The 12,997-nt window shown below is 37.0% G+C and overlaps 1 protein-coding gene across 2 annotated transcripts in view; it reads right to left on the minus strand.

The window, feature by feature from the left end:
• PARP8 (poly(ADP-ribose) polymerase family member 8) overlaps nucleotides 1–12,997 on the minus strand; it is a 106,308-nt gene that overhangs the window by 34,794 nt on the left and 58,517 nt on the right. For both annotated transcript variants that reach the window (XM_062604319.1, XM_062604318.1), the window contains 4 exons: nucleotides 8,178–8,272; nucleotides 4,626–4,686; nucleotides 3,510–3,600; nucleotides 595–661 (listed from right to left, as the gene is read on the minus strand). In XM_062604319.1, the coding sequence (XP_062460303.1) occupies nucleotides 595–661; nucleotides 3,510–3,600; nucleotides 4,626–4,686; nucleotides 8,178–8,272 (314 nt within the window). The remainder of the gene's footprint in view (nucleotides 1–594; nucleotides 662–3,509; nucleotides 3,601–4,625; nucleotides 4,687–8,177; nucleotides 8,273–12,997) is intronic.

Genomic DNA, 12,997 nt, shown 5'->3' on the forward strand with positions numbered 1-12,997 from the left:
AAGGGATTCTTAATGTTGTAATGGTCAGATATTAAAGCCTATATTCTTGTAATTTTATTACACATACACAAGCACATGTGAAAAGATGACTCAGCAGAATTGTATTGAATTGAATTGTACCATGAAATGAATACATGGAACTTCTATTTTTCCCAACTGCTCTTCCCTCTTCTTCTCAAATTGCAGATGGCCTAATTACTGTGGTACATCCTAGAGGCCACCATGAAAGCCCCCTTAGGGTAAGCGTGATGCCCAAAAAATTCCTCTCCAAAGGCTTCACCAGCTAAGTAGAAACATGAAATTGAACACTCCCAGCTACAGTCTTTTGAACTTCTGCAGCTTACTTTCTAACTGGCAGCAAAGTGACAGAAAACCCTGGCAGGCGGCACAAATCAGGTTCTCCTGAACAACTGTCAAAACTGAACTTAAATAGGCAAGTCCTGTTATTTTTTTTACACAAAGAAAACAAGTTCAAACCACTTTGATTTCACCAACTTGACAACCTGTAAATTTTATGCTACTTGACATGGTCCTGGAACTTTAAAGAGTATAGTATTTGCCTAAAAACAGGGGTTTACACTTTTCTAGACTTACTTTTTCAGCTGATGTCCGAGCCCAAATCTTTCCTTGGTAGAGATCTGAAATACATCCACAGTTGGCACTACAGAAAAATGAGATATTGTTGATATATGAACATACAGCAATAATCAAGAACTCATAACCATGTAAGTCGTATATAAGGGCCCTGTTTCTATCTGGACTTTTACTACAGGCAATAACACTGAAGTAAGGGTGAAAGTGGACATGTCATCAAAGTCTATTAAGAAATGAATGGTCCTTTTCAGAATACCAGATAACATAATATGTAATTTTACAAATAAGTATTCTAGAAATTGAATTCTTCCAGATCTTCCTCTTCCCACTAATTTTATTTAAAAAAGCATATCTTTGTTTTTTAGACTATTCAACTACTAGAGAGCAGCATCAGATTAGATGTATCTGGACTGGTAATTCATCTCCCCTTGACTCTTAAAATTTATTCCAAGGAAGTGGTCTTTACACACTACTGTGACTATGAAGAAACCCAGAGTGAATTAACTGAATTAATTAGTATCTGGGCTTTCCTTCTGATAGCCTTTTAATACAAGATCTCTAATTGTCATCTAAGTGCCAGGTATATGAATTCCAGTGGCCAAGGATTACCCTAAATTTTCCTCAGGACCCATCCTAACATTGGTATATCCATACTCACCTGTCAGAAAACTGAAACTGTATGGAGTTAAAGCTTTACAACATTTACTAGATAAAACTGGCAGATGGAATCAAGCACTGCTGAGAGTGCCTTAGGTCCTCAAGGCACAGCAACAGCCAAAACATGTGCGAGCACAAATAGACTTTATACTTCATATTACATAGGATGGTAATGACTACAGTAAAATAAAAAAGGAATGAAAACAAAAAAATTGGGGTTGGTTCAAATCTTATTAGAAAAAACAAATCAGTATTTTAAAATCTGTATTATTCTGATTTTATTCAGAATGTCAAAGTTTATCCTTTAATTTTGCTTTAATAAATTAAGTTTAAAATTAAAATACTATATATATAACCTGGCTGTCTAATTTCATGTAGCTCAAAGCCCTGTAGATAGCCTTTCTCTGATGTTATTATTCAAATATGATCTCTTACTTAAAAAAAACCCTGATGACTTTCTCAAAAGGGAATAATGATTTGATTAGGGATAGCAATGCCTTTAGATTGCTAAATTTAGGATACACAATGGTGGGGTGATACTTTCAATGAGAAACATCATATCTAGAACAGCAATCTTAAACTCTGACATCTAGACTACTAAGCTCTACAGCCAGATGAGACATCCCAGTACTTCCAACAGCTGATTCATCCTCATTCAAGACAGTCTTCTAAGGCATGTGGGAGGAACTGTCCACAATAGAATAATGAGATAAGCTATTAACTAGAAGAATGACTGACTAAAACCAAGGTACCATACAGCTACAAGGTGGTACTAATACGCCCCCATTGTGCTTTGGAGTATACTGCATTTCTGTTTCTTTTACTGATCAACAGAAAGTACTATAGGAGAAAAAATGCAGCATAAAGTTATCATACAGTAGTCTCAACAAAAAACATACACAAAGGGAGAGAGGAATTCACAGAGAATTAAACACAAAAGACGATGGATCTCACCATGCTTTTCTGGTAAATAAAGAGACATGGCTGCAACAGCAGCTGAGCTCATAAAATCAGAATCCCTGAAGCACTTGCCTCTGGCCCTGATGTTGACTTTCTTGGTATTCAGGCACAATCAGTCAGCTACAGGACTGGGAACTAAGCTTCCCGTTTTAACCTTGCCAGCGGTGCAGAAGATATTTTGATGTTACTTCTCATTTCACTAGATCATTTCTTACTGCATGCTGCTCTTCACGCTTCACCTTCTCTTATTTGCTGCATTTTTATTTTTTAAATTACATTTTCATAGAAATACTCGGAATGCTAACTCTGCTGCCTGCTATAGCAAATACGTATTTTAAGATCTGCATATTTACAAAGAAAGATTAAAGCAATAAAATAGAGACAAAAAGACCAAAGTCAAGGAAACAAACAAACAAAAAAAAAAAGTAAAAAAGATTGATGTGTTGAAATGCTTATTTGAGTGAACAGAATATAGCTTATAGTTAGTGTCGGCAGGCAACATACCCTAAAATAGCTCATTGGGATAGATTTTTCTAAACATGACTGGAAATATCTATTCTTTTTCTGGAGGCAGAATTCTTCCACAAATATAAGCCTGAACTGACAGCTTGTACTGGAACCCTCCAAAGCCAGGCAAATTATGATCTAAATTGCAACTTACTTATGACTTCCCACTGTAAAAATACATTTGAAGTTGAATTATGCATATGAATGTTTCCAAATCTTCAGCTGATACTTCAGAAGTTGACCAGTTTTACTTTCATGAGGAAGGTTTACTCACTTAATCAAATCTAAAGATTTCCAGATTTCAGTCATACAGAAATCAGAAGCTGAAAGGATAATTATCATTGCCTGATTCTTCAAAGGTGTATGAAAAAAATGCGTATCAATGCGCTGCACAGGTCTGTGCGTGTCTACCTTACCAGTGATATCTCATATGTGCAGATGATGCCTGACTCCAAATCAGGAAATCACATATTAGAAACTGTAGGTCTTCCTTCCTTAACACTGGTTCCTAGGGGAAGCAGGTGAATTCCAAAGGATATCAGGAAAACAAGCTCCAAAAATCAATCTATGCAAGTTTAAATTAGATGTCCATGTCATTATTGAGGGCCTAAGCCATGCAAACATATGTGAGTATAATTTCAGTACTAGTGGGACTGCTCTCAAGTAGATTAGCTGTAGATCTAAGCACATGGAGGGTCAAAGATTTGACAGTGAATGAGTATCTATCACCTTTTACATGGTTTGGACCAAAACACCATACAAGGCATACAAAGAATACACAGGTGACTAACCTGGTCCATTTAAGTACTGTGTAAGTGAACAGTGCAATCGCACTATTATAGGCTCTGTGCGAATTACATCCCAAGCCACAGCAATCTCTTCCTAGGTTAAGATAAAAAAAAACAAAACAACAGACACCATTAGCCATCATGAGGAACTGATGCATTTTGTCAGTGTACCTTAGGGTTGTTATAAATACCATCCACCCATTCACCCAGTTGTGGAAAATCTACTTTAAATTTAAACTAGAGACTCAAGACAAGCTATGGCCTGCTGATGCCCCTAACAGTAGTGTTAGACTTCTTCCAGTTCTTAAGTATGCTCATTTAAACTCAGCACAGCTTTATACGCAGCACTACATCTAGGGTACAAGCAGACACATTTCCATCTATCAAGTGATACTGTTTCAAAGCTGAGAAGCAAAGGAGCAAATAAGGTGGAAAGGAAACTCACCCCAAAACATAGGGCAAAGGAAACTTCTGGTCCTTTAGACTGATTAAAATAAGGTATGATCAGAATTTTTTTTATATTTTAGAAAAACCCACGAACAGCTATGTTATGCATTGTGCTGACTTGATAATATGACGTATCTGTGCAGAAGCCAGTGACGTCCCTAAAAGCACTGATTTTTATTCTCTATTTGGAGGGCTGGAAGCTACTGCACAGATGAGGTAAGTTCAGAGTTAATGACAGCAAAACTGTTACAAAAGCCATGCTGCCTGCCTACAGCACCACTGTCCTGTGTTTCCTCTGCCTCTCAAGCTTCTCCCTAGTCAGCTGCAGATGTTAAGAAGTCCTGTTCCCTCCAGGACTCTATGAAGTACTTTCTCCTAACTAATGTCTAGGACAGAAAAAAAAAAAAAAAGTAATTAAATTCTATCATTTAAAACATCATGCACAAAGCATGTTTGAAAGAAAATACACAAGCTCATAAAGCATTTTAATAATGTGTTCATAAAAGGAAAAGGAAACCTTTCCACTGAGTAGCAATCAAAATGTGACAGCCACTTGTGAAGATCAAGACTCCGAAAAAAGAGTGTCTAGGTGGCTGTCTGGAGAGTCTGAAGTGTAGGAGAATTAAATGGGTATTAATGTTCATTATGTAATACTGTGATTAGATTACTTACATCAAGAAAGCTAACATCAATATGCAGATCAATATCTACATCATCAATGGCTCCATATTCCCTGAAAGAAAGAATTACATTACATTGCAGTTCTTTAAGATACTACTCAGCCCAGGAATACTTATAACAGGAAAGATTTTATGGAGGATAATCTCGTCTGTAAAATCAGAATGGTTATAAAATGCACATTTACATAGATTGGATCAATAGTCACAGTGGGTGAGTGACTGCTGCATTGATTTTCTCAATGGATTTTGCTTAAACAGGCTAAATCTTTTTTTCTACTCATTCCCCCAAATTCTCTCTCCATTGCTGTTATATATTTTTATCTCTTGTGTTGAACAAATAAATCAAAAAACCAATAATATAACATAAATATAATATAATAACATGCTGCTCCTATAAAGGGCAAAAGAAACCCCTCAATTTTCAAAAGTATTTCAGGTTAACAGCCAGTAACCTGAGGAGAGGTTTGTGACAAATCCCTGATGACAAATGCAGCCTATCCTAGAGGGTGGCATATCACACCTGTGAGACTGCTCTATGCATTCAAGCATTTGTTTGTCAAAACATAAAGACTGCCCTGTAACGTGCTCTAGGCAATAGTTACCTTATTTTATCTGTTACGTGTAGTATTGCTGGGATCCCTGAGGTTCAGATTTAATTTATGCTCATAGGTGTTTCTTTGCCATCTGAAATCTTACATTTAAAGTGTGACTTCTCTGATTTTTATTTTCTGACTCATTCTATTGCCCTCCTTGAACTTGAAGGGGAAGTATTTGAAGTACTTGAAGACTTCTGAACAGCAAGGACAGAAAATACTCATTCATAAACCTAAATAAAAAACCTGCTTTCATTTTCATATAAATTACTTAAGTGGACAACATTGGAAAAGTACAATCACTCTCAATTTTTCACAGATTAGCTTCTAGTCACTAGTTTTTTTTTCTTTACACTGCATTAATATGCTTGTTCTCACAGTGACTTCCACACTTTTCTATTAAACTAGACTAAGTTCATAGTAGCAGTTGCGCATAAATAAGTTGACAAGGTAATTCTGAAATACAAAAATATTGTGACTATAACTATGACTCATCAAAGTGGTCTCTCAACCCCTGGTAGGACCTAGCTTGCGCTGGAAATGCCCCAACGTCTTGTGAAGCTTGGTGGAGGAAACCCATTCTGCTAAACCTTGGCATCCCAATGATTCTCTCGGGTAAGGTCAAATGCAAAGTCTCTCTCTAGATCAGACATGTCCACACATGGCACTCATAGGGCATGTAAACTGTAGGTCAGGCCTGTGTTATCTGGAGGCTGCCCAGCCACCCTGAGAGCTGCTCCAGAGCTCACCCAAAGTTGTAGAGGTGCTCACTGACCTCCTACAGCTCACTAAAAACCTGTCTTTGAAACAGAGAAATTCTCCACCTATTGAATGGCCTCGCCACTATCCTGCACACCAGTGGCCTCAGTTTTTTTTTGTTAATTTTTCAGAAGATCCAAAGAACAGATCTTTATGAAGTCTTAAGTAATATTTAGGAATGCAGACTGATGTTATGACCGAGATGAAAAAGGCTGTGAACAAGCATAATTCCATACATTAAACAGGAGTAGAGTTGAACTAATGAAACACAGAAATATTAGTGGAAGACAGGCTAAAATAAAAGTAATTTATAACTGCAGAATTTCCATACTCACTGAAACCTCTGAGGCCCCACTCTATTATGACCCTAGGAAATGGATTTTAGACACATGATGCTGATTCTAGTTTTACTTCCACAAGCTGAAAAAGGAGGAAGAAAGCTGAAAGGGAGGAAGAAATTATGCTTTCTTATAACAGCTGCAGCTTATGATCTGCTTCCTACAAGAGCTCCATGAACACATTCTGATTTTGAAGCTCCCAGAGGTCCTTTGTCCATCAGTGCATAAGCAATGTAAATAGATACTGAAGTTTGGGATCAGTTGGTCAGAGGTCTGGTGGCTTTGATGGCCAGTTTTCAAAGGGCAGTTGTGGAAAGCATGCAGGTATACATTATCTATGTGCAGTTGACTACTTCAAGAGACTATGACAATATGACAGCAAGAGACTACTAAAAGAGGGTAAACTGTGTAGGAAATGAGCATCTTAGAGGGTATCACTGTCAGACAGACTTTTCTCTCCACAGAGAAGGGGAGCTGCAGGAGAGGGATGAAACAATGCTTAATGATGTGTTTTTCATTTCCAAGAATTTAAAAGTATTTTCAACTGCCGTGGAGTGGAAGAAGCATGAAAGTTTTTCACACGCCAAAAGCAGCCACAAATGCCAGTGTTTACTGCAGTGAGCTCAATGAGATCACACTGCTTTCAATGCAAATAGTTGATAAAATAAATTAGATGCATTAAGTTTTTGAAAGGTTACGTACAGTGTTACAGTTTTAGGAGCCTGAGGGAGCGTATCAACAAGGTATTCTCAATTTCATAGTTATCAGTTTGGCAACTAAACATTTATCTCATTCATTTCCTAAGACCATACACAACTATTTGGATTTTAATTCCCCAGGTCCTCAAAATGTAATGAAATTTCCATTTAATTTCAAAAGGCATAGCACACCTCAGTTGTATACATGTTCTCTCTTAGACAAAAATAACAGAGCTTATTGTTTAGAGGTTAATGGGAATTGTTACTTGCAATATATGTATGCCTAAATTTATTATATTCTCTGTATCTAATTACTTGGTCTGTACAACAACTTTGAGATTTTCTTCGTAATACATCTGACAGATCTGCTACATCTTGCCTATGTTAATTAAAACATTAAGATTACAGAGATGGACAGTGAAGTTATAAAAGACCAGAAGCGTAATAAAAATATCATAGAGCCATATGCCATATGATATATGTCCAACAGAATTCTGGCATAATTAACCTGTGCAATCCACCTGTGACTGAGTTCCACCACCTGCTTTTGTAGGATACTTTAAATTACCACAGCTAGAAAGTTTTCCTAAAGCCTAATGAATACTTGTTTGTTGCTAGCACAGCTAGTTTCTTATTGTCTCCCTCAAGATGAGAACACTTGATCACTCCTCCTATTTACAAACAGCTTCTTTGAAAGAAGGACTGTTATTAGGTCTTCTCTTTTTCCCAAACTAGACAAATCCAATTCCTTCAATCTTTCCCTAGGGAAAACATTTACTAAACCTCTTATCATTCCTTTTGTTCACCTCCAGGACAAAAGACAGAATATGACAGAACAGGAGTTTAACAAGGGTTTAGAGTAATACTGACTAGTAATTTCCAAGAAAATACAACAGCCCAATCAAATACCAACTGAACTGCAGAACACAGTGATGCTTTGTAACAGGCTGAGCACGGCCTGTTAAATAAGCTCTCAACCACCCCAACACTCCCCAAAGAAAGCATCACTGCTTGCCAGCAATGCTCCTTCTTTTTGCCATACAATATGCAGAAATCATCAGAAGAGACTTGTGCTCTGGTAGTCAGGGAAAGTCCAGAAAGAACTCAGTCTCCTAAACATTAAAGGTTCCACGATATGGAAAGATTGGTACCATACCTGAGAGATACTGCATTAGGTCCATAGATCTCTCTCACTGCTGTCAAATCAGCCTCCAGCTGAGGGTGCTTGTGAAGTTCTCCATCATAGCTAACCTGTCAGGGAGAAAAATATCCTGGGAGTTCTTATTTATTTCATTACTGGCACCTGATGTAGGCTTCTGAAACTTTCCCGTGCAAAAATATGCTGCATTAAGATTCCTTAATGCAATGCTTAGAAAGGACACTGTGTTGACAAGCTGAAACACGTATGCGGCCTAACTCTGCTGATTGATGAGATTTGCAAAGCAGGTATCTCTGCATCAAAATTTTTGAGGGCCCCACTCTTGTTTGTGGGAAGAGAAGCTGCAATTGACTCATCCCCTGTCCTGTATTGCCCTGGGATCAGTCCTGGGGCACTTCTGCATTTTTAAAACTGGTAAGTAGGAGAAGAACTAGATCTCCCCAGTCATATCACCCCAGTTCAATCATTACAGGCCAAAGTTTTGATCCCTCTTGCTTGCTGTCACACTGTCATATGTACTAGACACAAAATGGCTTGGGCTTAACAAGAGAAGCGTAAATCTATTCTGTATACCAAGTGTCACAGCATCAAAGTTACATTTTCAGTCAACCCACTGGCTGTATTCTATCCACCAGTGCAATGGTATCAAATGAAAAAAGAAAATTAAAGAACACTGTCTCATTTTTAGTATTTTACCAGAGAAGGTATAAAGAAACAAGTGTTTAGAAATTATCCCCATATTTTTCAAATTCTACATGAAAAATTGAAAACATTATGTTAGTGCTTACAGTGTAGAATCATAGAATCATAGAATAGTTTGGGTTGGAAGGGACCACCAAAGGTCATCTAGTCCAATGCCCTGCCATAAGCAGGAACATCTTCATCCAGATCAGGTTGCCCAGAATCACATACAGCTTAGTCTTAAGTATCTCCAGGGATGATGCATCCACCACATCTCTGGGCACCCTGTGCCAGGATTTTACCACCCTCATTGTAAAGTATTTCTTCCTTACATACAGTCAGAATCCTCCCTCTTTTAGTTTAATAAGCAAAACTTGTGAGCCAGTTTGGCTGGACTGTAGGATGTTACAGTAATTAATATCCTCCTATCTTTCACAAGCACTAAAATACCTCTTTAGACTTAGAACAATCTGTTCACAGTCTATTTTCCTGTTAAGCAATATGCTTTTGATTGTGTGAACTTAATTCTATTTCTTTACAACAACTAGAATGACAGTAATTCCACAAAAGTTGATGAAGTCCCTGAATTTGGACAGATTCAGAAATGAGAGTAGGATTTGGCTTGTAGCTTCAAAAAAACGCAGAAAGCAAAGCACAAGAGTATAACTGATGTCTTTAGATATGTATATCCTCATACAGGAATTCCTGCAGTGAATGTTTGCTACTGCAGCAACTGTATCTAACTGCAGTACTGTTTCTTCCATTTGTACATCCAAATCCGTAGACCAGTGCAGTGACACTTGCAGCACTGATATCTAGAGATGTACTTTTTAATCTAATTAAATAATTTCAATAGAATTAAAATAGTAATCATCTGATCACTTTCTACACGTGAAAATTAGCAAAGAATTATTTGATTAGACTTAGAACTCTTCAAATATAAGGCAGAGAATTCATCAGCATACCAGTGGCATATGTTTATCAGTGGTATCAATGTTGGTCAATGATATTCATGACCAGAAGGAAAAAAGCCAAGTGTCCCTCCCTTGTTTGTGCAGGCATGTCAGAACAATTTTTCAAGTAGAAGAGAATAAAAAGAAAACCATTATTACATTTTTCTCCCACTTTACATAGGAGCAAACTAATCCTTTTAACATGCAAAAAATGAATTCTTTAAAGATGCATAAGTAATGGCTGCCCTACTTGCAAAGAAAGCACAGCAATTGTTTCACAAATTGTAGCTGTGGTGCACTCACTACTTTTGTGGGACCTACACCACATATTTTTAATCAGTTTTATGTATGAATAATAGTAAAATCCAAAAGGAACACTATGCAGAACACTGAACTGCTCAACAGAATGCTTTCTCCAATCTATTTTCTGATGTTAAGAGGTTATGAACTCAAAAAGGCAACAAAAATTGTAAGACCACAATACGATATTTTCCACCCCTGAATTAGTGCCACAGACATGCTTATGCATGCAAAGGAGACTGCCAAATTTTGTGTATCTATCTGCATTTGCAAGTATTCCTGTAACTGAAGCGCAACAGAGTGGGAGAGAGAGCACCAAAGGAAGCTGTATTACTGTTTCAATCTCCTGTTCTCATTTGCAAATGTAGAAAATATAGATTCAAATTAAGAATTAACAGTCTCAGAGAAAGTGCATATAAAAAATAAAAAAACTTGTAACTTCGCTGTATCTGAAAGGTCTGTGATTAGAAACTCTCCATTTTTAATCTGAGACCTGATTCAGATTATTTTGTCCCACCTAATGACAAAAGGTTGTGTTTTTAAAGGAGATTAAGTGATTTACAAACCTTAATCCCACTGTAAATCAAATGGTTTTAGGCTATTAAACCACTTAGCTACTTTAAAGTATTTATCCATCAAATCCTTAGGGAGGATTACAGACAGGTGTTTAGGAAACAGACACAAATATTTAACTTTTGACCAAAAGATTGTATCTTGCTTTCACTGCCCATCAAAGGCCATTTCTCATCTTCCATGGTCCTTGTTTCATCATCAGATGCTTTCTTGTCTTTCCAGCTGTAAACACTTAGAAATTTTAAGAATTATCTCTGACCTCTGCATTTCCCAACTGTATTGCACACAGTTACACTGGCATCTTTTTCCGCTAGTTGCTAAAGCCAGAATTTTTGTCCCCTTTCTCTGTGGGCACAGCAGACATTTGTCTCAAATTAAGTAGCTTGCCTTGCTTGTTCCCCACATATACAGTCACCTATTTTGTTGAATATATCTGGTACTCACTTAATAACACAATTACTTAATCTGAAAAAGGACTGCTTTCTTTATCTCTCAAAGGACTACGCTCATTACCAGATTTCCTATTTATTTTCTGAGTCCTCAATATTTTCTTTAATTCTACAGGTCTTCCTTAGAATTTTGTTGTTTTGACCATGAAATTTTAAATTCAAAATTTCCCTTTTCCTCTCTCGTTAAATATACTTTCGGTAATGTCTTTTTGTTTGTTCTCCTTGTTTTGCTTTTTGGATATTCTTTACTCAAGACATTCACAGTCATCTGATATTTTATTTTTACTGGTGATCTAACTGGGGAGTTTTTGCCATTTGTAATTCCTTCAGTTAAACGAATTTCCTTAAGTAAATGACAATGCAATATAATGTAGCTTATATTTCAAATATAAGGAAACTAAATTCTAATCAGTATTGCCTATTACACAGCTCTTTTACACCTTGCAAAATTATGTACTGCTGTCTGTGTTTGTATCTCAGAGTTAATATTTATTCATTCATTTGGGCTCTGGAAGGCATCCTTTACCAAATGCATTAGTGCTGGTTTAAGAAATAAGCACCGTTTGTTGCCTTTTCCTTCACCTTGAGGTTACCGCCCTTTCTGCCATAGTTGAAAAATTGAGCCAGTACACACAACTCATCACTACAGGGGAAAATCAGAACATTTTTTTTTTCTCTCAGATAAGACATTGCTGTTTGCACTGAAGCATGTGCACACGGTCCTCCCCTGTGCTCTGTGGGGCTGCCGGAGTCAGCAGCTAAAAGGAACCAATTCCTGCAGTCATTTCTAAAACAACCATGAGTCAATACCCAATGCCAGTTATTTCTGACACTGAAAATACAGTCTTTTAGTTCCAGTTTCACTTTTAACAGCCTTTTAGGGGTGTGTAAGTTTGTTGGTTTTTTTTTGTTAGAATAAAGCAACTCAACATATATTTCGTGTTGAAACCCCACCACGCTGTTGGCTCTGCAAGAGATGAGGCTCGCTGATGTCCTGCTCATCAGCATCCCACGCTTTCTGCACCGACCCAACCGGCTGGCATGGCTGGCATGCTCCTGCTGCCTTGGCTCTGCACCCAGGGCACGGATGGCTTCAGCCACAAGGCTGAGGCAGTAACAACTTCCATAAACAGCAACCATAATTCATGAAAATGTTCATTGAAATATACAGTTCTAATAACATAAGCGAGGAATGAACCCTTTGGGGCAACAGTTAGACTAAAAATATTAGAAAAATCTGAATAAAGAGACTAGCAGCATGAAGTGCTCTGCTGACACTGTAAAAGGAAAAGAGATTAAGAGATCTTATTTCCCAATACATAAGAAGAGGTAATAATAACTGATTCTGCTGAGGGAACAAGAAGGGAAGGCACAGTGCAGTGTATTCATCTGAAAATACGTATCATTTTTCAAGGTAAATTTAACTGTTCATCTCAGAAAAAGAATGGACTATTGTCTATATCAAAATTGTTTTGTAATAACCATTTTCATCATTAAATTGCAGTGGCTTTGACTTTACAAAATGGCATTCCTCCAGAAGGAAAAAGACTTGGATCCAATCTGACTTCACATTTGTATCAATAACAGGATAAGCTTTAAAGAGTGACTGTTTCCTGGAAGTAAGGCAACTGGCCTCTATTTTCAAATGTTCTGAAGATTACCCATGTTTTCTATTCTTAGAGCTTTGCAAATGTAAAGAAACTAATTTTAAATTTGATATAATTATACAGTATAACATATACAATATTTCTGCTATGAGATACTGTGTATACGTACACATGGCGTTCTATTTGATGTTGAATAAACATAAGAAATTCATTATTATAATATATTTACAATGGAATGAATAACAGAAGTTTTC

The sequence above is a fragment of the Pezoporus occidentalis genome, unplaced genomic scaffold (assembly GCF_034315485.1).
Source record: "Pezoporus occidentalis ecotype Australia unplaced genomic scaffold, CSIRO_AGI_Poc_V1 ctg85, whole genome shotgun sequence".
Classification (NCBI taxonomy): domain Eukaryota; kingdom Metazoa; phylum Chordata; class Aves; order Psittaciformes; family Psittacidae; genus Pezoporus; species Pezoporus occidentalis.